This window comes from Hippoglossus hippoglossus, chromosome 17, assembly GCF_009819705.1.
Source record: "Hippoglossus hippoglossus isolate fHipHip1 chromosome 17, fHipHip1.pri, whole genome shotgun sequence".
Lineage (NCBI taxonomy): Eukaryota > Metazoa > Chordata > Actinopteri > Pleuronectiformes > Pleuronectidae > Hippoglossus > Hippoglossus hippoglossus.
In genome coordinates this window covers 20,036,220-20,064,165 of record NC_047167.1, presented here as the reverse complement: position 1 = coordinate 20,064,165, position 27,946 = coordinate 20,036,220, and the positions used below count along the sequence as shown (strand labels likewise).

Here is a 27,946-nt window from a genome sequence, read left to right as displayed (position 1 = left end):
TTTGTTTTACAGTCTTGTTCAACGCTATTTTGAGAATGCGTCTTTCACTTTACTTGTGGAAATTCTCACACTGCAGCAAACAATGTACCATTTTAATCTGTTTATACATCTTAACCTGCCAAAGACTTGGCCTTGGGAATATTTTTGTGAGTCATGCAGACAAACCTGCTGCCTGCACGATCAACACAATATCGAAGACACAACACACCCTGTAATGTAATAACATGCACTTTATGTTAGTGTCATGTTTTAGCAAGCTTAACTCTCAACTGATTTGCGGCCTGCATGCTAATCTCAACCCTTCTGCCTTCTAGCCTGTAAACAGGGCTTTTCAAATGGGGCTGCCTCTGTCATGACTGCATTGTTTACATATACAGGCCCACACACACACACACACACAGTCTCAAATGTGGCCACACCTCTGCTGTGTTTCACGTCTCATTGTTTCCTCTTGTTCTTTTTCCTCCTTGTCTCTGACAGAGCAAAGACAAGTTGTCCCCTTTCACCAAAACTCCAAAGCTGGACCGGAGTGAGTTGCTGGGGAAGGAAGGGAAAGCCAAGTCTTCCATGAAGCGCAAGCTCTCCTTCACGACCAGTCCGTCCCGGACAGAGGAGCGAGACTCAGACACTGGTAAAGACCGTTGCTGCTCCTCCTTTCTCCTCCTCCTCCAACAGCCTCCTGCTGGCCCGCTGCCATGTCCCCACACTGCCCCCTGGTGGCCTGTTGTTGAACCAGGGGACTGTCCATAGGTCAATGAGTTTAGATTTGTTTATCGTGCTGATAAAGTTGTGGTCTGTCGCGAGGGACACCGAGAAATAAATTAGGTTTTTAACGAAGCTCAGGAAAAGGGGCAAATACAATCATGTGTAGATTATTTTTGATGAAATAATTCCACATTAGTAGTTTTGTGTGAGGTTTGTCAGTCAACGTTTTAATGGAAAGAAACTACAGAGCCCCAGTCCTTGGAGGCTGGTAATATTCTATATTTTTGTCATTGTCAACAATCTCATGAATAGACCAGAATCAACAATACATTGATCCTTCAAATAAGTATTTTCTGTGTAGGCAAAACCCTGATGTAGCTTATTTCTCTGTTTTGGAACCGTGTTTCCCAGTAGTTACCGAGACTGCGTTGGGCTGAAATATTCGTATTTGTCCTGCCACAGTTTGATAAGGCTGTGAAATTTATTTGGGTCATGTCATCATGGGAAAAGTCTTAAGAAATGTTTGCTAAAACTCCAGTATTCCTTTGTAAATAGGAACCAGACAATGTCGGAAAGTATTGAGAAAGGGATTCAACATTTTTGGTATTTATCTTTTTACCAAATATATTCCCATAAAAGGAAAACATAATTACAATGGCAGGCTTCTACTTAAAGATCTTACGTCGTCCACGCAGTTGCAAGAGGACTTGCAATGATAATGATGCTTGCACGATAAAAAGCTTCCCTTCACGTTGGAGACGTTATGTCTTAATCTAACCTCTTGTGTAAATAGACTATTCTGCTTCCATCATGTAGTTGGATGTCTAATTGTATGTTTACGTCAGATTTGAGACCTAAAAATAGTTTAATTGTTTTGTGAAGCCATAATTACAGTAAATGAAGTACAGTAATTCATAATACAGACTGCACATGTGCCTTCATCTCCTGCAGAGAAAAACTCAACATAATGATTTTCATTGTGTGGTCCGGGTCATTCTAACAGACCAGAACCCTTCATTTTGAATTCACTGAGGATAATTTATGTTGCACAGGTTTTAAAGCTAAACTAGCATGGACAGAGTGGTTTTGTCTTCCCAACAAAGCCTTTCCATGGAGCCGCTCTGGTCCTGCGAGGTAGGAAGAAGGGAAGCAATGACTCTGCTGACCATCTCAAACTGGATCTCCTCCGCTGTCCCTTGTTGCCATGACTCATAATCCGTGCGTGGAATGAGAGTTTGCTTTTTGTTCCTGTTTGTATTTGAGAACATGTGAGATGCGGAGGGTGAGAGTGAGTGAGAGAGAGCGAGCGAGCGAGCGTTAATGCAGTGCTTTCCCACCCTTCCAACCCCCCCGCTCTCCCCTCCCTCCTCTCTCCCCCCTTCCCCATCCTCTCTGCTTTGCACTGTAGATGACTCAGACCCAGGCCAGTCGAGTGAGACCTGGGGAGAGAGATTAGTGCCTCCCTGCAGGATATACGCAGGTAATCGCTGCAGCCCGATCCTCAGCCCCCCCCCCTCGTCGTCCTCCTCGAGTCACGTTCACCCACTTTGCACTACTATGCTGCTGTGAACACACACACACACATGCATGTGTGTGTGTTTTCCGATGTGCATCCGCCCCTGGTTCAGCTCACGCATGTTTGTGTTTAGTAACAATTGGCCGACGGAGACGGGTTGGGGGCCCGAGGAGAGCTGTCTGCACTTAAGAGAATGCAGTTTTGTCTTTTTCAAACCTCATGCTTGTCATCTGTTTCTCTGTGTGCTCAACAGATACAAGGGGAGGAGGAAAAACAATGTCACTGATGATTAAATTGCGGTCACAAAATGATCCTTTGTGGACTCTTGTCTGAACTCTCTCTTGGTCTTGCAGATAAAGATGGACCGGACAAGAAGAAGGTGAAAAAGGAGGCTGGGGGCAAGAAGGCTCCCAACCTCTTGTTTGGGTATCCTCTGTCCGAGCGCAAACAGATGGCTCTCCTGATGCAGATGACTGCCAACAGTCCAGGTTTGTGTGCCTCTCCTCTTTAGCCACATCCGCAACATGGCTTAGAATAAATCTGCTGTTGGATGACTCATGTTTCTGAGCATTTTAACAAGATTACTCTAATATTTCCAGGTTGTTTTGCTCCAATAGAGAGAAAGTTGTGTTATTTTTGTGTTATTGTAACTGTTGTTTCCAATATGAAACCGAGCTAATTGCCTGAGATTACTTTTTAATGAAATGTTCAGATTGGTTGTAAGACGAGAATGAATCTGTACAGATGAAAGTAAACACAGGATATTGGGTTTCTATTAAAGCCAGTGTCATTGTGGTCGCTAGGCTCATTAAAGGAACAGTGTGAGAGTTGTGTAGACTTAAGCTTTTGATATACTCTGTATATCAGTATGGTAAAATTTCCTTTCAAAACTGTCGCCGAGCTTTGGTGTATTTCCTGTCTTTGTCGGCACAGGCTGCCTGAGTATCGTGCAACAGATGTGTCAGCTGTTTATCCAGCTTTAGAAACCTGAGCCGTTTCCAAATCAGCAGTCGTGTCACCTCTCTCTGCTACACTTTCTTCCCCTTGTGCAGATGTTTCTCTCTCCTGTTCCTGTGTTTCTTGTCCTTTTTTGCTCGACACGTGTCAGCCACATAACCAGATTACTTTCGTTTAACGGTGTGACTGCGCAGATGAATGTTTACCTTAAACGCAGAACTGATTGGTATTGAACTTATCTATCAAAGCAAGAATGTTAATAAGCTAATTTCCCTGAATGTTGAGCTGCTACATAACATGTAGTTGCAATGAAAGTCTTTAAGGTTCCCTGTAAAAATGAGTTTAATTCCCAATCGGTCTCAATCAATTTACCAAGTGCCTGGTATCTCAACATATGAGAGGTTTTTGATCTGAGCATCAATGAAGTTCTTCTCTCTCTGCCTGTGCCCAGACTCTACACCCAGTCACCCCTCTCAAACGACCCCTGTGCAGAAGAAAGTCCCCAGCAGTGCCTCATCCCGACAGAAGGACAAGGTCAACAAGAGGAACGAGCGAGGGGAGACGCCCCTCCACATGGCAGCCATCCGGGGAGACGCCAAGCAAGTTAAGGAGCTCATTAGCCTCGGAGCTGATGTCAACGTCAAAGACTTTGCAGGTATGATGACCGGAGGAGTGATTTTTATTTTACAGCTTTTAACGACGTAAAGCTGAAAAACAGCAGCGGATTCAGAATGAATATCCCATGATGAGATGACATAAACAGACATCACTGCTCTGTGTTTTTTAATGCGTGTCTGGTAACATTTAAAGTGAACTGTGACTGTAGCCTGTTACTGTTTACTGCCCTCATCAGGTTGGACTCCTCTTCATGAAGCCTGTAATCTCGGTTACTACGACGTGGCCAAGGTCTTAATATCAGCAGGTGCTGAGGTGAACACGCAGGGTCTGGATGACGACACGCCGCTCCATGATGCCTCCAGCAGCGGACATACAGACGTAAGAGCTTTATATAATGATTATATGTTATTATATGTTATAATAAGTTAGGACACTTTGATGATTAACCTTGATATCATTTAATTGTCATACTTTCCATCAAATGTAATGTTTGTTTTCACAGTTCTGTTTGTTTCGTCTCTTTCTCAATAAAGATTCTTAATAATTAGCGTTATGTTTTTTTTTTTTTGCAGATTGTAAAACTGCTACTACGTCACGGTGGAAATGCTTTCCAGGCCAACAAGCGTGGGGAGCGACCGGTGGACGTGGCCGACTCCAAGGAGCTGGAGCAACTACTAAAGGGAGAGATTCCACTGTCGGACCAAGATGACAGCTCCTCAGGTTTGCAGATAATAAAACTTTACTATCCACTAACCCTAGCAGCAAAGTATGTTTTTCCACTATAGAGGCCAGATGGAGTTTATAATGTATGTTAACAGCTAAACCCAAGGACATATATGCAGTCGTGGTGTTGGCAGCTTTATATCCACCACTTAAGATTTCATAATCCGGGTTAATTTTTAATTAACCTGTCGCTATAGCATTTGTCTTAAAACTGTTTTGAGTAGGAAAGTATGAAGCAATGTGTAGATTTCTATTTTATAATCTTTAAATTATTTTTCTTCTCTTCACAGAGTCTGAGGACCCACCCTCAGTTAATCCATCTAGTGTGGATGACGTCATGGAAGACTCTGATACTGAAAAGGACTCGGAGGGCAAACCGGTCATGAAAGCGTCATCGTCCGTGCCAGGGCTGGATGAGTACGAGTTCAAAGACGAGGAAGAGGAGGAGGATGTCAGTAAAGCCCTGAACGACAGGCACATCCTCCGGCGGGAACTACGGCAGCGGGAGAAGGAGGAAAGCGATAGGAATCATGTGGCAGCAAAGCAGAGTGGCAAGGGGGATTCCTCCTCCAAGCCGAAAAAGCCGAAGACTTCTCGAGTCCATTGCAGTTCGGATACCTCCAGCGACGAAATGGAAAGCCTACCAGAGAAGAGGAACTCGCCCACCTGCTCTCAGAGCTCAGAGAGCCTCAAGGCAGACACAAAATCTAAGAAGGAAAACGCTGAGCAAAAGGACAAGGGGAAAGTTAAGAAGAAGAGTAAGAGTCAGAATAAAAACAAGGAAAACCAAGAGGATGGCAAAGAGAACAGCAAAACTTTGGTCCTCTCCCTCGCAACTGTGTCCGAGAGCACGGAAAAGGGTCGGGAGGAGGACTCCTTCAAAATGTCCTTCAGTCCGAAAGATGACTCATCCGTCCACCTCTTCCATTTATCATCCATCAAATCACCTAAACTGAACCACAGTCTGACAGATAAGCAGACGCCACTCAAACAAGAAAATACTAAGATGTGCGTTTCCATCAGTGACAGCTCATGTCCGGTGGAGAGCGTCAAGTACAACCACTACACAGACGCAGACTACTGCACTGAAGGCTCCAGCACCAAGGGGTGTAAGCACAAAGAGAAGAGCAAGCATCAACAGAAGGAGTCGAGCGTAGATGGGGATGATGGTCATTCCAGTCCTTACAAAGACAGCAGCATAGGAAACAGTATAGACAGCTCTGAAGGTGCCTTACGGAAGACCGACTTAGACGGCAAGGTCGTGAAGAAGCATAAGCTTAAACACAAGGAGAAAGACAAACACAGGAGGGAATATGAGGCGGAGCGGAGCCGCCACAGGCAGAAAGAGGCCAGGAAAGACAGCCACAGGAATTTGGAGTTTGACAGAGAGTTCTGGAAAGAGAATTTTTTCAAAAGTGATGAGACGGATGAGCCTCTGCCAGTGAAAAAGGAAGGTGAAGACACCAGTTCACTTCAGAAGACCTCTGATTCCCCTCCTGTCAAAGATGAGAGAAACGCAAAGGAGAAGCACTCCAGTAGTAAAGAGAAGAGGCCCAGAGAGGAGCGAGAAAAAGACAAAGCCGTGAAGAGAGAGCGGAAGGAGGCGGCTGGTAAAGAGGAGAAGGTAAAGGATTCGAAGCCGAGTGAGCGTGACGAGAGGGTGGACTGCCACGGCTCAGGGCGGATTCCTGAGGAGCCGCTGCAGAGCAACAGCATGAAAGAAGAGACAGAGGAGAAACCCATAAGTGGGATCACAGCTGATCAGGAACAGCTGGAGCCCTCTGAAAAAGGCTCACGCGAAAAAACTGACAAGAGGCTCCCGGGAAAGGAGAAGGATTCCGAAAAAAGGCATCCTGACAAGGAAAAAAAGGTTAAAGCGGAGCACTCCGACAAAGCTGAACCACAGAATTCAGTGGATCGTTGGAAGGAGAAAGAAAGAACAGGAGCCATTCCTTCCCACTCGCCTGGAGATAAAAACTACAAAGAGAATGAAAAACTGAAATCTTTATCAGCAATAAAAAAGCATGAAGACAGCAGGAAAAACAAAGATAAGTTTGATAAACGGTCCGATAGGGAGCGGCAGGACAGAGAGTATGGTGTCGGGGATCACAGAGAAAAGGATCGCACGAACTCTGATAAGAAAGGAAAACCTCTGGAGAAGAACGTAGATCACAAGTCTGACCGCTCCAAAGACAAGGACTGTGACCGGAAGAAGAGGGATAAAGTAAAAGATGGAGCCCTTTCGTCAAGCTCCAATCTGAAATTGCTTTTAGAAGAGAAGAAGAGCTATCTGTCTGAGAGCAGCAAGTCCTTATCCGCAAAATCAAAGGAGGAGGTTGTGAGAACACCAGAAAAGGATCGAGACCGCAGGGACCGTGACAGGGACTCGGAGAGACACAAGGATAAAGACCGGCACAAAGAGCGCTCCCAGCAGGCCAAGATCAACAGAGTCAAACCCAACGAGATGGATGTAGATAAGGCCAAGTCGAAAGCCTCGCCAGCAACACGAGACGCCAAGCCAAAGGAAAAGAGGCTTGTGAACGACGACTTGATGCAGACCAGCTTCGAGCGCATGCTCAGCCTGAAGGACCAGGAAATTGAGCAGTGGCACCGGAAACATCTGGAGAAAATCAAACAGAAAGAGCGGGAGAGACTCAAACATCGACCACTGGCAGACCCGGGGAAGCCCAGGCCAAAAGACAGAACAAAGACTGAAGCATGTTTGAGTAAAGAGCTGATGCGCTCGAAAAGCTCTGAAGCTTCTGACCTCCACAGCAGAGACAAACCACTGAAGGATGGCGCCAGCCCCCGGACCGTGTCGCTGGATGGAAAAACTCTGCCCTCCATCGGCGCAAAGGTCATGTCAGCCGTGGAAAACTGTCTGACCAGATCACCCAGACCTGAGAGCGACCGCTGTGGCATCATGTCCAGGTCTGTGTCCTTAGTCTCTGTCGCCAGCTCAGAGGATTCATGTCAGGCTACAACACTAACGCCCAGACACGGTGAATACGACTCCGACATGAACCTGGAAGCGTCGGACTCTCAACCTGCATTCCTACAGTCTTCCCTCGTCATTCAGGCCACCAGATCGCCATCCGTTCACGATAAGGATTGCAACAGTCTTCCAGATGTGCTCCAAAGTAACCGGACGCTGCTCACCGGCAGACACGAAACTCCCTACCTCAGGGCGATTCTGGATGAGGACGCCAACTCCTCGACTGAAGGCAAAGCTGTTGAAAATCTGCCGAAACCCAGTCTGCCCATTGAGGAGTTGAAAACCAGGGAGACCTCGGCAGAAACAGAAGAGAACCTCAATAGTCAGCAACATTTGAATTCAGTGGGGGATTCAGTCATGGAGAGAGAAAGCATCACTCCCAGCTGCTTGACACCACAGATGCCAAACAAAGATCCTCTGAATAAAAACCTGAATCCGCAGTCCAGCCTCTCGCAGTGTAGCGGCTCTCAACCCGGGTCAACAGAGCAGAAAGCTCCTCCTTCTGAACCTCCTGCAGTGAAGGACGTCCAATGTGTGATGGATAATTCACAGGTAGAATGTAGTGACAAGGAATCTGATCAAGCACCAGTACCGACAGCCTCTGTGTCCGCTGAACCATCAGCACCAGCAAACATAAAAACCATCCAGCAGAGGGAACCGCTCCCGTCGCAGGGTGTGGAGAGCCAACAGCAAACAGAAACCGGTACCACACTGGTTTCTGAGCACAAAGAGAAACCTCTGGAGAACTTTGATGGATCCGAACCAGAGAGCATGGAAATAATTCCTGAAAGCTTCAGAACAGAAGCGATGGAAAGTCCTGAACCGTCCACCAGCTCTCACACGCCCACCTACACTGCAGGGGAGCCTTTGACAGGTTGTATCAGAACCAACCCTGATTACCAATGTTCTCAAGAGGATATGGAGACAAATAACCACGACTATAAAAAATCTAAACCTTCCAATGACACTGCAAGTTCATGTGTCGACGTTCAGACGGAGATGACCGACATCATGCCCTGTGCGAGCCCTGAGCACAAGGATGAAGAGACGACTGATGTCCCACAGAGTTCAGAGAACAGCAGTGCTGCTGTTTCTGTTACAGAAGGTTCTTCAGCTGAGGGCAGCATGGCTACTGAGAGCTCGTCTGAATCCAAGGCACAGTTTTCATCCGAGCCAATGGAGGTGCCGCCTGCTGACGAGAAACAGGAGTCTTCAGATGGAGACGAGACGAGTCAGAGCAGCGTCCAGCCGGGAGCTCTGACTGACGGCAGCAGCTACACCTCAGGGAGCTCGTCTCCGCAGTCTGGAGACCGGGATTCGGATTCTTCAGGGGCTAGGATGAAGGTTCGCTCCAACGACGAGGACGTGGACATGCACGTGCCCCATCCACGCAAGAGGAAGATGCCTAAAATGTTCAACTCTCCACTGTGCTCCACGAGTCAGCAGGAGATGGGCCATCAGTCTCTGGCTGCCATCGTGGACTCTGTGAAGCTGGAGGAGATCGCACCCTACCAGACGGAGCGGGCCAACCCTTACTACGAGTTCCTGCACATCAGGAAGAAGATCGAGGAGAAGCGCAAAGTGTTGTGCAGTGTCACCCCCCAACCGCCGCAGTATTATGATGAATATGTGACCTTCAACGGATCCTACCTCTTAGATGGGAACCCATTCAGCAAGCTCTGTATCCCAACAGTGAGTCACCACTTCCTTTCTGAACTAAATCCTCGATTGAAGCTCCCTACTTTAATGTTAAGAACTTTCTAAATGAATCTGAAAGATATTCAGCTGTGGTCTGACTGTATTAATTAACTTGTTGGAGGTAAAACTTAAAGTATAGTGATGTTCACTTCACCAGGGTTGTGTTTCAGTTTACAAAGAAAATGAAGAATTAAGGTTTGGTCTCTGTTGTGCAGATAACTCCACCTCCATCGTTACCTGAGCAGCTGAAAGAGATGTTCAAACAACAAGAGGTCTTCCGCATGAAACTACGACTTCAACACAGCATCGAAAGGGTAAAACTTTGTGTTTTAATTATGTCATGTCAGATGTATCAGTACTGAGGTTACACCCTATAGATGTTTAGGAATACACGTTCTAAAAAGCTACAAAGACTGGATGTGGAGTATTTATTTGACTTCCTGTTCCTCTTTCAGGAAAAGCTGATTGTTTCAAATGAGCAGGAAGTCTTACGGGTCCACTACCGGGCAGCAAGAACACTCGCCAATCAGACTCTGCCCTTCAGTGCCTGTACAGTTTTACTGGATGCTGAAGTGTACAACATGCCCCAGGACATCCAGGTGAGTCACATGGGTCGAGCTAACGATTATTTAAAGGTCCATCGTGGTCTCTGAAGTCAGCTTCTGGATGTTTCTTCATTTTCATGTGTTTTTGTTTGTTTGTTTTACAGAACGAAGACGGTAAAACGTCAGTAAGAGACCGATTCAACGCCCGACAGTTTATGTCCTGGTTACAAGATGTTGACGACAAGTTTGATAAACTGAAGGTAAAAGCACTGTTTGTTTTATCGAACGAGTGAGTGAAATCTAACGCTGAAGTCAATCAATTGATTTGTCGAATATTTCTTAGTCATTATTTTGATGATTCATTGTTTTAAGGTTCAGTGTGTAGCCTTGAGGGACATCTAGAGGTTAACTTGCATATTGCAGCCTACTGAGTAGCACACATGACCTTTACTTTCTGAGCATGAAGGAGAATCTACGGTTTCCTTCAGGAAAAGTAAAAACGTTACATGTCCTCGTCCTCTCTGTGCGACTGTAGAAACACTTTCTAAGGTCACAAAAACACGATGCTTAGTTTCAGGTTATTAGCCACTAATGAAAACACATTTCTGAATATTATATTTAAGTCAGTGGAGCCACATAAATCCTACAAGTAAATGGACCTGGAAGACATTTCTCAACCAAAGCTGTGAACCAATGAGCATTTTCACTAAATAACCTCCAACGTCATACATCAAAACAAACTGTACATGATGACACTGATTTATCTGTGATGGGCTTTGTGTCACCTGATAAAACCAGCTGCTCCACTTTCAACTACCCTGAGACTCAAATCATTTTGTTGTCAAATAACCGCTTCACCTTGAAGTGAAAAGCAGCTTCTTTGAGTTTATTAGCAGGTTGAAGAATTCTTCATTTCTGCTTGTTTTGTGCCTCTTGCTCTTTCATGTGTTGTTTTTCTGCTCTTTCACTGACCAGCTCTTTCTTGCACAATCTTTATCTAACTGAAAACATCTGGTTGGATAAAATAATGATGCGTGTTGTTTTCCCTCCACAGACGTGTCTCCTGATGAGGCAACAGCACGAGGCGGCGGCCCTGAACGCCGTGCAGCGGCTGGAGTGGCAGCTCAAACTGCAGGAGCTAGACCCGGCCACCTACAAGTCCACCAGCATCTTCGAGATCCCTGAGTTCTACATCCCCCTCGTGGAGGTCAACGACGACTTTGACCTCACCCCGATATGAACCGTGGGACTGGGCCTACTTTGCCAAAGTGGTGGCCACGTCGCGGACACGAGCGGCAGCCCAAGCATTCGAGGACGAGGAAAGCACTTAGAATGTGGCGGCAAAACGGAAGAGCACTTAGAAAAGAGACGTTTTTTTACTCCAGAGCTCGTTGAGTCCGAACCGGCACGCCCACCATGAGGACGGGACGGGGGGGACACGTGGACCGGCCGGGACAGACGGGGGTCCAGGCCGCAGACGGAGCCCAGGGAGCAGAGACCAAACGCTGGGCCAGGAGCTGCAGCGAGAAGCAGAAGAGTGGACGCCGACCAGCGGCTCCTCATCACGCAGGGTCACACAGCTGAAAGAGTTCAATTGTTTCAAAGTGAGTGTTCATACATTGTGTACAGATTGTGCTCTTAATTTTTTAACTTATTTTATACATAAAAAAAATGTGCATTTGTAAATAGCCATGTAATTATTGTTTTAAACTTGTAAAAACAAAAAATAATAGATATTTTGATTGTAAACTCGTTCTGTCTCATGTTTTAATGGACCAAAGTTGGTTTTTATATTGAGTGTCCTCTTCGTCTGTGATGTTCTCGTTGTCGTTGGCTTAGAACATTAAGCACGTGTTGGCTTTCGTTGTGTTCTTTTGTTTTTACTGTTTCTTCCTTCCTCATCTGGAGCTCCACGCCACAGCTGGTGTTTTTGGACTTTTGGCAATTAAATGCTGTGCATGCGTTGCGTTGTTTGTACTTTTTTCCTGAAGAGCTGTTCCGTGGACTAAATTGTGAGGTTTACTGAAGTGTTCCAGCTTTTTCTTTTTTTTCTTCTTCTTCTTCTTTTTTATTTTCTCGCGCCATCGTGTTACATCCTTGCGGCCTCACTCCTCGTGTGTTGTCCATCGTGTCTCGCGCACATTAAAGTCTGTTGTGGCTTCCAAGGAGAAAAAAAACATACTTTTACAGTTTCAATGTGAGATCACAACAAATCCTATTTTTTCAACATAATGCCTTTTGAACGATAGTTCTAAAAAATGTCTATTTTAATATTTACTTGTTACATGACTTGTACATATTTGTAATATATAATTGAATAAATTTTATTTGTTGTGAAATTAAATCTCGGTTTTTGGTGTCATTTATTTTAAAGCTGCAGAAATAATGAGGTGATAAATAAGTTTGTCAATTGTCTCTTAATTAGTAGATTTTTTTTTTTATTTAAATTTTTTAATCAAGTAGCAATGTGACTATTTGTCAACTGAATATTATTTGTGTTGGTTGGACACAGCAAAAAGTTCCATCACATCACATTGAGATGTTTACTTTATAATTTATCACCATAAAAAAGATAAACACATTTCTGATGAGCTCTGAGAAAATGTGAACAGCTTCCTCGCTTATTTTAAACAGATTCAATTATGATTTATAAAAATTGAATAACGTTGCAGCGGCTCGAGGATTTTCTTTTTATTCATTTCTGATCATTCACTCCTAGCAGTACTATCCTCAGCCAGCAGATGTCGCTGTACAACCAAGTCTAACTTGAGTGGAGCAGGTTAATCAGATTAATAAGGAAACATTAGACATGTTTATTGTACTGACTATAACTTTAAACATTAAAGTCCTATTTAATAAATGAGGTAAATGAAGCAGTGGACCTTAATAGGAGTACAATTTTTAAGTACTGATACTTGTGTATATTTAGTACATACTTATACATAGTACATATAAATCCTAATTGATAAATATACTCCACTACTTATATTGCATAGTGTTTGTACTTTTTAGATCAATGTGACATATACAATAAGTTGATCTCATAAATAGTATTTTGCATTGCAACCACACGAGTACTTTTCGTACTTGAAGTACATTTTGCAGCTAATATTTGTGAACTTCAAGTAAAACATTTGAAAAAGGGACTAAGACTTGTAATATGATATTTATAATAGGGGGTCACTGCTACTTCTACTAGGTAACTGATATAAGTACACTTCTTCTTTCCAACAGTAAAAGTGACACTGAACTTCGTACAACCTAAATCCTTCTGTGCAGTTTCTCCTCCATACATTTACACACAGCTCCATCAGGTCGCTTGTTCCAGGCATCATTAGTTGCTACAGTTGTTCTGTGGATTTATTGTCTCTTCAGCTGATCCCAGACCAACTCCATGGTGTCGAGCTCAGGCCTCAGTGGGACCAGGCTCCTTGTTCTTGTCTCTGAAGACGGTTCTTCTGGACTCTGGCTCTCGTGGATTTTAAACAGATCAGGAGACTTTCTGTTGATTCTGTGTGATGGATAAGAATCTGAACATCGAACGTGTCTAAATGTTTTCACAGTACGGTTCATAAATATTAAAACACTGGTTGTTGTGTGGTTTTATCTCCAGCACGGATCATTTTCAGCACTAAATCCAAATGTTATGAAGATTATGAATTTCATCCATCACAATAATTACTTATCCTGTATTTAATGGGTGTAATGAATAAACATACCTGGTTTTATTCTGTATTTACTAGTTTTTTTTCCATTCATATTGTTTATATTTCCTTACACTTAAGTTACTTATTACTCTGCTGTAATATTGCAAATTTCCCCATTGTGGGACTAAAAGGATTCTCTTTTCTCATCTGACAGTTAAATCTATAAGTATCTAAAACACAAACTAAACTTAATAACCATCATGATGAAGAATTACTGCATTTTATTAAGACTGTTAGTTTTGACTGGGTGTACCTAATAAACTGAGAACAGAGTATTTCCAAAAGGATACTGAAACACAAATCCAAATGCAAACTCACTTCCTCTGTTCTCTGCGTGTAAAAACACCACGTGATACTTCATGTTTAATAAAACACATCAGTTTAATTAGAGTTCAGCTCAAACTCTTCACAACCTTCAACCATTTTGAACAAACCATCATTCATGGGCACAAACTTCACTTTCAACACAACAACTAAGACTGAATGGAATGAAAGTTTGTTCAAAAACTAGGATCAACTCATTAAACTAATTTGACTGAACGTATTAAATGTGACTTGGTTGAACTGAATCCTTCCTCCAGGATCCTGGCTCGGATTGAAATGTGTCCTCCCCGCCTGAAGGTGCGTCCTCTCCCGCCTCTCGGGCTGGAAGTGGAGGCCTGTTGTGGCTTTGATGCGGCTCCAGTGAAAACACATGTAAACACCTGTGGAGTTGAATGGCTGCTCGTCGGGGCCGGTTGTGTGTCCTCGCTGGGGCCGAGGGGGTTGTGTGTGTGTGTGTGTGTGTGTGTGGGTGGGGGGGGGGACGCGTCTCAGCGGGACGCCTGCTCTGCCCCGCCGCTTCCGAATCGCCCCTTTCTCACCTAACGAGCGCACTCACGAGGCCGCTGATGAGGCTGGAGACAAAGGGCTGTTTAATAGAGAGGGGTGGAGGTGTGTGTGTGTGTGTGTCTGTGCTTGTGTGTGGTGGGGGTCTTGCTGGTGTAAAAGCAGCCTAACACATCCCGCATGGTCCGGCTACCGACGAGCGCGGCTACAGGGGAATAAACGCGGTGGATTTTTACGCGCAAGACTTTTACGCACGGGACTCCGCGGGGAGGCGAGCGGCTGTAAATCACGTCTCTCGGTGATAGTCACGGTTTAAATAACGCAGATCCTTCCGCGCCGGTTCCCCTGCAGACGCACGGCCGGTGCGTGTGGCCCGAGGCCCGGTGTCCTCCTCCACACACGGCGGAGAGAAAAATGGAGTGTGTGCCTTTAAGGCGCCCGACTGCCTGTCGCTTTGTGCTGCGGAGAGACTGACGCCCTGTGGACGCAGTGGACAGTGGAGCGGCGGCGGCAGCACACACACACACACACACACACACACACACCATCCTGGAGGAGTTCAAAGAGGGAACTACCGCACAGCCCCCTCGGATAAAAGGACAAGTCGTGAACTTGTTAACAGCCGCTTGTGGTAAGTTTGCTCCTCCGCGCAGCTACGTTGCGTCGCGGTTGGTTCTTTGCGCACTCGATGTTTCTGCGGCTGAGCTCGAGTGGAGCAAGGGAAGTTTTTTTTTTTGTGTTGGAGTTAGCGGTGAAAAAAAAAAACCTAAAAAAAAAAAAGAGAGACAAGAGAAAGAAGGTGAAGCAGCGAGGGAGAGAAGGTTCCTCACATGTTGTCACGAGACACGGATCAAAGGCGCACAGATCAAACAGTGCTGGGTTAATGAGCTGCGTTTGAAAATGTAGGTGAAGGAGGCTGATGTTGCCAGATGTGTGTGTGTGTGTGTGTGAGAGAGGGAGAGGGAGAGTGTATGTGCGTGTGCGTGTTGTCTCAAGTCCTGGCCTTGAATGAAATATGACTCAGGCCTTCTACAAATCTGACATTTGCACATGAAAGCTCGAGATGTATCTGCATGACAAAGCTGTGATTTTCATTCTGCGTGCAGCACCTCTCGCCGCCTGTTGTAGCCTGTAGCTGCAGAGTCCTGGCACCAAATGTAGGTTTCAGATGTCACACTGACTCTGCACATTATCCTGCCTGGTTTGTTTTTCAGAAGGGAATGTGAGTTAAAAAGCAGATGAAGATAAAGAAAAGCAGATTATTTCTTCATTCGGATCAAATTTTGATATCAACCATGTGACTTTTGGACGTTTCCATCTACGTTTTGCTGCTCTTTGATTCCCTGGTACACTCTGTATCCTCCACATTCGAAGTCTGGTGTTATTCGAAGCTCTGAGCGTTTTATTATTCGTTGACCCTGCTCTCTGAGGTCCTGTGCTCTTGTGTTGTTGTTGTTGATGTAGGTGTTTCCAGTGTCGTGCTGGTGAGCCTTCAGGATGAGGCCCGGTCAGCTGATCCTCCCCACCGCCGCCGCCACAGCTCTCCTCTTCCTCCTCGCGGGACTGTCTGTGAGCTCGGGCTGCAACAAAGCCCTCTGTGCCAGCGACGTCAGCAAGTGCCTCATACAGGTAAGGGGCCGGGGAGAAAACTCGGTTCTCTGAGAGAGACGGATGCTGAATGTTGGATTTAAACAACAAAATGCACCACAACAACCCTTCACTGTCGTACTGAGGCAGCTTCCCTCGTTTTCTGGCTTTAATTCAAAAGAATCAGCCCAAACCAAGCTAAACTAGGATTTTCTTACCCAAAATGTAACCCACGGTACCAAAAGATATCATTTTTAATCCTTCAATTTGGAATATAGTGTATGGATATCTGTGATTCTGTGATTTCTTTGACTACTCGGGCTTGACCTCGCTCAGGCTGCTCAGTGTCAGCAGCCGTCTAACCTCTGATGAGTGCTGAACGTAGCCCACGGGTGCGATGTTCTTCTCTGTAGATCGAAAACAGGAAATTTCTACGTGGACACGTCCAAATTCGGGCCCTTGGTCCTACAGCGTTGCAGCTGTTCTGTGTAAACACGCGCTGTTATTCCTCCTGACAAGAACACGAATGAAATGGTGTTTACAGCTGAAGTCGGAGTTCAAGCAAAGAACAGAAGCAGCGCAGTGAAAATCTTGTTATTTTTAAACTTTTTAAAATCAGCATGAAACTGCCGAGGACGGCCTGGAAACACACGGCAGCTGCGGCAGCAACGTTCCTGCAGCTTGTGACTCAACCAGAGGAAAAAGAAAATGTCTCAGCTGTTTGTACTTGGTTCAGTGTGTGTGTGCCCGTTCTGTACAAATACCTCATATAGAAAGAAAAAAAACTAATGTTCAGCAGTAGCCAAAACTCAAATTAAAATGTGCCTGAGATCAGATGGATGTTTGGAGCCGAGAACAAAGATGGAATCTGTGGTGAAGAATGCAAGATACATTCCTTTGATAAGCTGAGCAAAGTTTGGAAGGAAGGTTTCTCTCGGAGCGAGCTGCGGAGGAAGAGCAGGAGGAGGAAGAGGAGGAGGAGGAGGGACGTGAATTCATCCTGTTTTATACTCACCTGTTCTGTTCCGTCACTGACGAAGGTCGGAGCAGAGGATTGTGGGTGAATTTGCTCAGTGAGGTTTTGATTTTAGTTCCACGTCAACAGCTCGGACTTTTATTTTCATACTTTCTATCATCGCTTCCTCTCTGTCACATTTTCCCTCATGTCTGAAGCCCAGTGGCTGATGGGACGTGGAGTGGTACCCCCCCCCTACAAACACACACACAAAGTCAACACACATTCAGTAACACACTTTGGTTATTTTGAGGACAAGATGAAGAAAAGGCGTTGGTCTGTTTTTCCACCACCTGTCAACGTGTGTGTGTGTGTGTGTGTGTGTGTGTGTGTGTGTGTGTGTGTGTGTGTGTGTGTGTGTGTGTGTGTGTGTGTGTGTGTGTGTGTGTGTGTGTGTGTGTGTGTGTGTGTGTGTGTGTGGTCCTGTCTCTGCCATTAACATCGTGTTAGAGTACTGTATTTAACCTCAGTGGCCATTTCACCTGTTTGACCTCACTCACTGATTTGCAGGTACAGTGTGAGGTCGACGGGCTTTTAAAGAATCTCTGGGTTTGGGAACAGGAAGTTGAAGCTCCGAGTGTGAATCAAGATTTTGGTTCAGGGATGAGAAACGAGGTCAAACGGACGATGCAAATAGAGATGGAACAATTTGTCAAATTTAGAAAATGTATCTGCAGCAATTCTGATAAACGGTTAATTTACAATCACAAACGTGAAGATTTCACTTGAGGCTTTTGGAAACTGTGAATTCACTTTTTTCTGATATTATAAACAAACAAGGAGGAAAAAGAAACTGCAGCCTGAACAATAAGTGAAATAACTACGAGCTGCAGACCCAGATTTTAATGTCCAAGGTGAATCTGTTGAGGGGCCTCTGGTCAAAAGACTCACTGTTTGGCCCCTGGAATATTTACCATGTAATCACAGGCCCCGCTCTTCAGTACAGTGCCACAGTATTAACACGGCAAGTATCGTGTTCAAGGTGGGAATGTTACGTCTTTATTATATTGGGAGTCATCGTTGTTCTGGCTTGAAGACGGCAGCAGATGTTGTCATAGAGCTGGATGAACATCTGTGTAGAGGGTCGGTGTGATGTGTCGGCTGCAGATGTTTCGTGTCACGCCTCTGATTCTACAGCGCCGTCGTGGGATTTGACGTCAGCCGCTGTTGCAGCTTTGTTTGGTTCATTGTGAACAAGCAAAGGCGGCTGGTTGCTAATGAAGCTTTGTTTCTGTCCAGTCTGGACAAACTAGTAACTCAACTCTACTACTTTTTATTACTGTTTATTAAGTTGAGACCATGATGCATCTGGATAATCACAGGACCTGTTGTTGTTTAAAGATGACAAACAAAAGACAGAAGCTGCAACTAATGAAATATTTAAGTATTGATTCATCTGTCAAGTATTTTCCAACCGATCTTTTAATAATTTGATCAACACAAACAGAACTGTTTAACTTTCTGAATCAAGAGAATTTAAGAAAAACGCTTAAATTTCTAGTTGACTGAAAATCTAGTTTCTTCTCCGGAGTTAATTTTCAAAGTGGATTCTATAGTAAACGATCACAGTCTATATTTTCTTCCTTGGCACAAACTTGTTGCGACCAAACGACAAACATCTGCTCCCTCTGGCTTCAATTTCTGTTAAAAGAAAATCAAACATCCTGTTATCAACAGAACATCTGTGGCTCCGCTTCTTTCTCCTTTTACTTCCAGGTGGCTTATTTTCGCCTGATGAATCATTGCTCAGGACACCGAGCGCTGTAGCTTCCGCGACCCCGTCGACACCAACTCGCTGGCTGTCAGGGGCCGGAGCGATGGTGCGTGTGCTCTGAAGGAGAAACTTCTCCGTAGAAGCTCCACGCTGCTCGTGATTAGTGGGATCTGCTGTCCGACGCTCGCCTTCACGCTCTGCTGCCATCTCAAGTCATTTGTCTGAATTCCCCCAAAACCCCTGAGGGTGGGAGAACGAGGGAGGAGGAGGGAATGGAGGCTAAGGTCAGGAGGAGGTGTGTGTGTGTTGGGAGGCCGTGAAGTGTGCAGAGATCCGCGGGACAGCTCTGAGACTGTGCAGGCCGGGGCTGTGGAGCAGGGTGGGGCAGCCGATTTCAAAGTGAGAGCAGCAGCAGCAGCAGCCACTCGGCCCGACGAGGCTGCAAATGTTCACTTTCCCTCCAGAGTCGTTTTGTCTCACTCACGCTCAGAGTTGACTGATCACAGCGGTTTCCTCTTTGTAGCCAGAGAAGCCTGATAGGAGTCGTTCAAGTGGCCGAGACGACCTCATTCATCTCCCTGAGGAAACCGTTTGAAACGCTGCAACTGAGGATTAGACTGTAGCTTGTTTATTCAGTCGAATGTCAGAAAGTTATTACCAAAATGACAAAGGCGACATGTTTGAACTGCTTATTTTGACCAATGAACACGTCAACAACCCAAACACGTTAAAGGTTCAGTGTGTAGGATTTAGTGACATCTAGTGGTGAAGGTGCATGTTGCAGATGAACCTGTGGTAGCCTTCAGTTGTCATAAAAATTCAAAAGGTGTTTAATTTGTTCAGTGCGTTCCATTAAACATCGGAATTACAACTGAAGTTGCAACTGGAACGCCCGCTCGAGTGGGAATTTCGACTCAGAAAGTCGGAGGAACCTCGCTAATCCAAGATGGCTGCAACAGTAACACATCTTTCAGTAGATGTGTCGTACACTTGGTACTGTCCAATAACTCTCTGTGGACTTCTTACTACGTATCCGTGAACTGCTGCGTGATGCAACATAAACATTGTTTCTGTGCAAGTGGAACTCCATCCACTCGGGTTATTCGGGTGTGACGTACATTCCGATCTCCGAGGTGAAATGAAACGAGGCAGAAACTCGACAAAGCTCCGTCTGCACGTCTGTTTCCATGAGATGGTTTTTAACAAAGCCTTTATTTTCTCTTTTGTGAAATGCAAGAGATGCGTGTTTTCTCTTTTCCCGTGGGCAGCCGTTTAGTTTTTTTTTTAATTTTTATAATTCCACCTCTGAGAGTCGTAATTACTCCCGGGATCCGATGTTGATCAGGGGTTTGGGGCTGGAGAGGCTGGTGATTAACTGAGCTGTGTGTGGTTCTGCAATCCCTCACCGCTGAGTCACTGGAGAGTCTTTTATCATCGCAGAGGCTGTTAATGTGGAGGAGGTGACTTCTGCAGAGATATAAAAGAGAAGTGTGTGTGTGTGTGTGTGTGTGGGGGAGGAATGAAAAGGACAGAAAGGAAAAGGGAAGAGCTAGAGAGAGAAGGAGGGGGGGGGGGAGTAAAGAAAGACAGGAGGGAAAAAACAAGGGAGAAATGGAGCGGGGGGGGGGGGAGCAGCCATGTTCTGTTCTCCAGGTGTTTTCTTTTCCCTCCCTCCCTCCTGTTTCTCTCCCCCCCCGCCGCCGCCTCCCCAATCACGGTGACCTTGACTTGGAGGAATGTGCTCCCTGTACAGGGGGGAGAGAGGGGGACTCCTCCGGCAGTCTCACCCACTGTTCAATCCCACCTCCACGTTTCTGTTCTGTTTCCTTCCCCCCGGAGACGAGCGGCTCTCGGGCCGTTTCTCGTCGTGTTCTGTAGAAGAGGTTTTTGGGATGTTTGCAGAAGCTCTTGTAAAAAATATCAGTTTCCTTCTGCAACAGAGAATTTTTTTTTCATTGTTTTCTCGTGTGTGTGTGTGTGTGTGTGTGTGTGTGTGTGTGTGTGTGTGTGTGTGTGTGTGTGTGTGTGTGTGTGTGTGTGTGTGTGTGTGTGTGTGTGTGTGTGTGTGTGTGTGTGTGTGTGTGTGTGTGAAGCAATTGAGATTGGTGGGGGTTCGCTCTTAAACTTTATTATGTCACCATTATTTATGTGTGTGCCCTTTTCTTTTTTTTTATAGTTTTGATAAAAGACATGTTTAAATATTGAAACAATGTGGTTTGGTATCACGTGTCCCTTGAAACTTGTTCCCTGAAGCCCAAGTTAATGTTTTCTCTTTGCTTTGTCTGACCAACAGTCAAACTAGTATTCAAGAGGCTGCTGCCAGTGAACGTTGATGATTGAACCAATTAATCAATTATTCCAGTTATTCCCAACTACTTTTCTGTCAGTCGACTAATTAAGAAACCAATGATCTCAGCTCTAGGGTAACAGTTTGGGGCAGTGGGGCCCCAACAACAGGTTTTTGCCCAGGGCCCCTCAGGATGTTACTCCAGCCATGGCTGAACTGAATGAGTCAGAAGAAACACTCTTAACTTGGTATTTGAATATTGTCATTTAAAAAAAGGTCTTTTTTAAATAGTCAGCATTCAAATCTGAAAGACTTGATTCTTGCATCTAATGAAGATTTATTTAGAATTTGACTCAAAAGCCTCAGAATTACATGTATTCATTCAGAGCTGCTCAGCCTCTATTATTATTATTATAGTGTAAAGGAAATCATTTGAATGGTAACGTGTCCGAACCTGCTGTGACTAGAGGTGCAGTGGAGGTCTGCTGTGTTTCAAAGTGTTATCACAGTGTTCTGCGGAGACGATGACATACTTGTTGAAATACCATCAGAGCCTCGTGCAGCGTGTCCTGTGACGGCTTGTGTGTAATAGTTACTGTACCTGAGGAAAACCTGCTGTTGCTCTTTTCGTTGATGTTGTAACGGCTGCTGTTCGTACAGTCGGTCCACACATTGTCTCTCCGTGCTACTGTGGGAACCGTGGTGCTGCTACTGCTGCAGACGTCTTTTATTATGAAAATATTCTTTCTTTAATTTGAATGCAACATGAAGAGTTCTGATTTTCTTAAAATTACGAATTTAACTAGAAAAGCACCCAGTAAAGCACACACCTCTGTCAAGGACCAACAAATAATTATTTGGATCCACACAATCATATCAGTCCCCTAAACATGGCTGACTTTTAAAATACAAACCCACAAATTATATATATATATATATATATATATATATATATATATATATATATATATATATATATATATATATATAATATAGATCTTTTCCTTTTGTTTTGTCTTGATTAAAATCTAAATGTAATGTTTTCTTTCTTGACTCATGTCCCATCCTTTAACCAAGTTTTATGGAAATATGTTTAGTATTTTTTACGTAATCCTAAAAGGACACTGGTGCAAACTGAACCTCCTTGATGAAGGGTAATTAAATGTGAATGTATATTTAAAATCTGAGGAAGTTAACTTGTTTGTATTCACCCCAACACCTGCTATCACACAGCTTTATCCACAATATTGTGTTAACCGAAGTGTTTTTGTGTTTTGCTGACGTGTGGCCCTGTCGTCCTGCAGGAGCTGTGCCAGTGTCGTCCGACCGACGGGAACTGCTCCTGCTGTAAGGAGTGCATGCTGTGTCTGGGGAACCTTTGGGAAGAGTGCTGCGACTGCGTGGGTGAGTGCACCGACCTATTTGTCATGAACGTGTTCTAGAGCTCGACGGTGCAACAGGTTGGAGTCTTACAACCGAATCACTGTCACTGTGTTGCTCTCCAGAGTGTTTGAGCTGCTGCTGCCTGCAACATAGCTTGAAAACAATTGGGATACCATACAAAATAAAAGTAGAAACCATTCTGCAAACTGCATCAGGGCTGTGTCTATATTGACAGAAGCAGTTATCTGTCACCTCGCAGCCGAGCACCTTCTCCCTGTGAAAAAGCCTGAGAGCAAACGAGACGGCGGCGTTAATGCACTTGTCCGTTGAGGAGCCTGTCGGTTCGGGGGCGCTGCCGCTCTGATACGAGACGAGTGCGAGGTGAGCGAGTCCAGAGCGTCAACGTGTCCCTGAGAAGTGTCAGCGAGAAGGTCGACGCGAAGCAGAGCTCAGGAAATTAAAGGAGTATTGACCCGACTGAGGAGCACAAGCACATGTGGACAGGAAGTGTCGAGGTCGTTCTTAGGATCAGAGGGTGAAGGAGCTGTGGGGGGGGGGCAACCTGCCGAAATGAACTTTCACTTTCAACCTGGTACCGAGCTGCAGCGGGGGGGGGGGGGGAGGGGGTCCACATCCAAACAGTTTAATCGATCTGTGAAATATTAAAACACTAAGAGGTGTCATTTCCTCACGTTAAGTTGGACTCAAAGATGAAACCATTAGAATGAATTGGTCTGAAGTCACTGGGATGTAGTTATAAACACCAATATAAGTTTTAGATGCTGTATATTATACAAGTCTGGACAAACATTGATATAAACTTCATCTTGACTGGTTGGTGGAGATGATCTTTATTTTTCTGTCTGTAGCGGAGGCATTTCAGTCCTGGTGTCTCGTTTTGGTTGTGTTGCATCCCTGTGGTTGTTTTGTGTGTTTTTGCAGCCATTTTCCCTTATTTCCCATCATATTTCTGTCACATTTTGTGTGTCAGTGTGGTTTTGTTGTGTGTTGTTTGCTGCCCGTTCTGCATCTCTTCGTATATTTATTACTCATTTCGTGTCATTGCCTGTCACACTTTGTGGTTGTTTCATTGTGGTCGCTTTGCATGTTGTCAGTTTACATTCCACTACTCTTTGTGTTATGAGTTGTGTGTCATTTGTTGCAGTTCCTTGATGTCTTGTTTCGTGCGTCAAATTTAGTCTCAGTTTGTGTCTCTGCGGTGGTTTTGTTTGTCTTTGCGTGTGGTCATTTTATTTCTTTTACAGTCCACTACAAATACTTTTTATTATGTCAGTTGTTAAATGATGTGTTGCCTTCATTGGGTGCGGTTGCGTGATGTCTTGTTTTGTGTTTCATATTTATGTCTCTGTGGTTGCTTGTGTCCCCTTTTTGTTGCTATGTAAATCTTTGTTGTCATTTTGTGTCTCTTTCGGTTGTTTGTTTTTTCTGTAGCTGTCGTCTGGTCTGTTTTGCAACACCCGGCATTAGAATGTGTCTCCGGTGACGACTTGTGATCAGATCTCGCTTTCCCACTTACACACAGACCAGAGTGTGTTTATTTTTTAACCAGTCTGACTATGACAGATGAATTGAAATGTGGTCAGTGTTGATATTATCAATATATTGGAAGTGTAGAAGGTGTCTGGGTGTCTGAGGGAGCCAGTCAGGTGAGGAGCAGGTCTTTAAAGTGCACAAGGAGACATTTGTGTTCATACTGAAAAGATAATGGCCTCATGAAGACCACCTCTGTATGTTTGAGTGATGTGACCTCAGTGCGTCTTCATACCTGTCGAGTTGTTTCACCTGAGACAGATGTTAACACCAGGTCACAGCAGGGCCTCTGACTATGGTAAAAAGGGGAGTGGTGGGGGGGGGAATGGCACCACATCCAGCCCCTCTGCACACCAGCCGGTTCTCAGATCAGCTCTGACTGACAGATATGACTGTGCTGACAAGGAGGCTTTATTAAAGCTCTTTCATGTGGAACACAAATACAAGCATCTGACACCGAGCGGCGAACCTCTGCGCTGCTGCTCTGCAGATGTTGCAGCAGTGGAGCTTTCTCCTCCCGGACACTTACAACACACTGCAGACAATCTGCCGCTCAGAGCGTGTGCACCCATTTCTCTCTTTTTTTTATGCTTCTCTTGCATCGCTAACCTTATGACCACTTTAAGTTTAAGTTTCCACTCGAAACATGTTATCTGTGCCAAGCGCTGGCTGCTTTGAAGTGTGTATCCGCGAGTGGGCAGGGCCGTCCAGCGGAGGAGCGGCGAGGAGAGGAGAGTTTGTGTTTTGGAGGAAGGGTGGAGGAGGTAGGGAGGACACAGAGGGGAGGACCCATGTGTATGCTTTATCTAAAACAGCTGCTCTGGCTCTGCTTTTAGCTCTGCTCTGTAATCCAACTCCTCTGTCAAACTCCGCTGCTCATTAAATGATTTATCCATTAGCTATAATTCACTTGGACTCATTTAACGGGTTTGAAAGATCATATCGGAGGATGTGGGGACTTTGTCATGTCATTACTACTGTGTATGGAAATTAAATGAAGTGTTAAAAAGACCCTAATGGAGTCAAGACACTCTCCACAGTGTTGTGGTTTCACTGAACTGCCCTCATGAGCGGAAAAAAGTTATGTTTTGCAAATAAACGTCCTGCTTTGACTTTGTGCTTCAAGGGTCAGTCCACTGACTTACAGAAGAAGTGGAAGTCAGGACTGGAGCTAATAGAAAGTCTGTGGTTAATATTGTGTGTATGTGTGTGGGGGTTTAATAAAGAAGAATTTAACTAAACTTATAACACCCATAATACACATGTTGGGGTTTTAAAACCAGACTAATTTGGGCAATAAAAATCTGATTATATCTGGATTTATATCTGGATTTATGTTTACTGATATGACAACTTTTATTTTACAGAATAAAAATATATTCTTTAAATTAAAATGTGTAATTCTCCACAAGAATTGCATACCTGGCTTTGTAGAGGAGGTCACATAACTTCCATTAGAACAATAACATTTACTTGGAACAGTATGAATAAATGAAATGTGTGTGTGTTTTATTTTTAGGTATTTTTGGTTTGTTGCTGTGTGACTTGAACCTGATGCAATGGAATTTGGTTTGGAGTCTGTAGTCAGGGGTGCGGAGATAAACAGTAATTTAGTAAATCACTCTGAGCTGTTTATTTGGGAAAACACTCTGGAAATAGATGCAGCTGTTCAAATGTTTAAATTGCACCAAAAACCATTTTGTTCACCATTGTATTTCAAATCTAAAACCATTCGAATGACTGTATGTGATTGAGAGAATAGTTTTTTTAACGCTGTGTTCCTCCCTCTCTCTCTGTGTCAGGGATGTGTAACCCCAAGAACTACAGCGACTCTCCGGCCACGTCAAAGAGCACAGTGGAGGAGCTGCACCGCCCGATCCCCTCGCTGTTCCGCGCCCTCACGGAAGGCGACGCGCCAGTCAACATGATGGTCGTGTCCTTCCCCGTCGCTGAGGAGCTGTCCCACCACGAGAACCTGGTGTCCTTCCTGGAGTCGCTCGACAACCAGCCCCAGAACGTGTCCGTGCCCGGCAACAGCATCCACGCCAGCTACGACACTCAAGGTAAACGCAGGAATTATTTTTAAATTACAGATAATTCAACAGTGATCGTCTGTAATTGTTGGTTTCAGTCATTTCGGAGAAGACATCCAGTGCTTCTGACGGAGCTGGATTAAGAACAATTGCTGTTTGATAATGTGCTGCCTCACTTTGGTTTGGAGCTCTCACATCATTGCTTGCGTCAGATCCACTTGAGAAATAGTTTCTGAATGAGTTTCACACCACGTGAGAAGATGCAGGTTTCGCTCCCATTTCTTGTGATCGCACAGTTTTCTGGTCCTTTCGGATCCAGTCACATTTTTCATCTGCATCTCCTCCTCTCACCATGGTTATAAAATCAGTCCCGACCCCAGAACTGAAGCAGACAGCAAAGTCTTGAGCTGAGACCAGTTCGGCTTGGATCAGGTTTTCATCGTTCCAGAGCAGCGGTCCTGCCAGAAGAAGGGAAACGCAACTGGGTTGAATGTGTTGTTCTTCTGGCATTTTCTATTTTCATTTGTGGCTGTTCCTGGCGTTGCCTCTCTTTTCTCTTTAAACCAGTGCTATTTGCTATAAAGACACGCTCATAATGGGATCGTTCCAGCAGAGCCACGCAGTCAGCTCATTAAACCCATCAAAACATATGGTCGTACTTATTTGCGGCAAATTCTTTTCACCCCTGAAGTAAAAGTAGGAACGTTGAGGGTTGACGGTAATTACTCTAAAGACGGTGCTTGTTTTCATAAACCGCATTTTACTGGATTTGTGACTAACGTCTGTCCCCTTTTTCGTTTTTCAGAGAACATGTGCACCGTGGTCTACTTCGACGACTGCGTGTCTATCCGCCAGTGTAAAGTTTACTGTGAGTCAATGGGAGGATCCAAGTACCGCTGGTTTCACAACGCCTGCTGCCAGTGCATCGGGCCCGAGTGCGTGGACTACGGCAGCAAGGCGGTGAAGTGCATGAACTGTCTCTTCTGAGGTGCGGGGCGCATATTGGTACCAAATGTCTGGGTGATGCCAGAGGACTGAGGGCAGAGGGAACTACGACTATTGTGTGTTAGCATTCCTCAGTTATCTTGTAAAATACCCCCCTACACCCCCCCCACCCCCCCCTCCTCCTACCCCCTGCAAATTGTTTTTATTCTGCTGTTATATTTCACTGTATATTTTTAGATACGTTTTCAATAGTGTTTTTTACTAGAGGTGTATATGAATAATGTATTTTTACAATCACGGTCCGCTAAATCCCTGTCTCATGCCAAATAAAGAAAAGTTTGGTGACGTGGACGGTTCAGTCTCAGAGAAAAGAGTCTGATTTCAAATATTTTTCCTTTTTCCTGTTCTCCATTTTGTTTGAGAAGAAAATGTGTAAAAAGTTGCAGAACGAGTGGAACAGTAAATGTTTGTCCCCTCCGCTGCCTGTCTCCTGCTCTAATCTTAGCCGAGTGTTGCCTGACTCAGGAAACGCATCATTTCCTGGGGAAACAACGTTGTTATTATACCCTTCTGGTCCACAGGTGTTCCAGTGCTCACTGACCGTCTCATGCAAGCCAAGTGGGGAAAAAGGGGAACGTTCACCGATGCCAACCTCTCGCCGCCACACACAAATACCCTTTGTAATGCTGGTGCGTTTTCAAAAAGGCAGCAGGGTGTCCTATCACTGATTCTGTTCCCAATTGGCATGCAACAGCAGGTCGCACAGACTAATGTACCACACACACACAATGAGAGCCTGTTTGTCTTTTCCTTTTTCTTTTTTTTTCCTATTGGTTTTTGATCACGACCTCATTTTGCCACTGCAGCTGTGGGTTCGGAGCCGACGGTGCCAGCAAAGATCAGAAGAGCAGTGGTGGAACAAGAAGTGTATTCAGATCCTTCTAATTAAGTCAAAATATTAACACAGTAATGGAAAGAAATGCGTCATTATGAGGAGAAACTCTTCATTAAAAATCCCCAGTTTGAATAAAAACTGCAGAAACAAAACGTAGAGTTAAGATAAAAATAAAAAACATTCCCTTTGCTGTGATTTATTCTAACTGACATCATTAGATTGATGATGATGATGATGATGCATC

General features: G+C 44.8%; 2 protein-coding genes across 4 annotated transcripts in view; both read left to right on the top strand.

The window, feature by feature from the left end:
- Positions 1 to 12,101, top strand: part of ankrd12 (ankyrin repeat domain 12) — a 29,880-nt gene extending 17,779 nt beyond the window's left edge. Inside the window, exons 3-13 of one of the 2 annotated variants that reach the window (XM_034614734.1) lie at positions 481 to 631; positions 2,114 to 2,185; positions 2,575 to 2,709; positions 3,630 to 3,833; positions 4,032 to 4,174; positions 4,369 to 4,516; positions 4,810 to 9,206; positions 9,428 to 9,526; positions 9,668 to 9,811; positions 9,922 to 10,017; positions 10,812 to 12,101. In XM_034614734.1, the coding sequence (XP_034470625.1) occupies positions 481 to 631; positions 2,114 to 2,185; positions 2,575 to 2,709; positions 3,630 to 3,833; positions 4,032 to 4,174; positions 4,369 to 4,516; positions 4,810 to 9,206; positions 9,428 to 9,526; positions 9,668 to 9,811; positions 9,922 to 10,017; positions 10,812 to 10,997 (5,775 nt within the window). In that variant the 3' untranslated portion in view covers positions 10,998 to 12,101. The remainder of the gene's footprint in view (positions 1 to 480; positions 632 to 2,113; positions 2,186 to 2,574; positions 2,710 to 3,629; positions 3,834 to 4,031; positions 4,175 to 4,368; positions 4,517 to 4,809; positions 9,207 to 9,427; positions 9,527 to 9,667; positions 9,812 to 9,921; positions 10,018 to 10,811) is intronic. The other variant, XM_034614735.1, reaches the window with a different exon arrangement.
- twsg1a (twisted gastrulation BMP signaling modulator 1a) lies at positions 372 to 27,158 on the top strand. Of its 2 annotated transcripts, XM_034614741.1 has the most exons (6): positions 372 to 400; positions 14,807 to 14,923; positions 15,757 to 15,921; positions 22,200 to 22,299; positions 25,632 to 25,892; positions 26,668 to 27,158. In XM_034614741.1, exons 3-6 carry the CDS (start codon positions 15,790 to 15,792, stop codon positions 26,847 to 26,849), a joined length of 675 nt encoding a protein of 224 aa, XP_034470632.1. In that variant the 5' UTR covers positions 372 to 400; positions 14,807 to 14,923; positions 15,757 to 15,789; the 3' UTR covers positions 26,850 to 27,158. The 2 variants fall into 2 exon arrangements, with proteins under 2 accessions (XP_034470632.1, XP_034470631.1); XM_034614740.1 differs by lacking the exon at positions 372 to 400 and having other exon boundaries at positions 14,244 to 14,923.
- Positions 27,159 to 27,946: the final 788 nt, after the last annotated feature.

Bases quoted from the DNA above. Each gene is read 5' to 3' on its own strand.
- twsg1a (XM_034614741.1), top strand. From the start codon at position 15,790: ATGAGGCCCGGTCAGCTGATCCTCCCCACCGCCGCCGCCACAGCTCTC. The intron at 15,922-22,199 runs GTAAGGGGCCGG...GTCGTCCTGCAG, and splicing joins TCAGCAAGTGCCTCATACAG to GAGCTGTGCCAGTGTCGTCC. The intron at 22,300-25,631 runs GTGAGTGCACCG...TCTCTGTGTCAG, and splicing joins AGAGTGCTGCGACTGCGTGG to GGATGTGTAACCCCAAGAAC.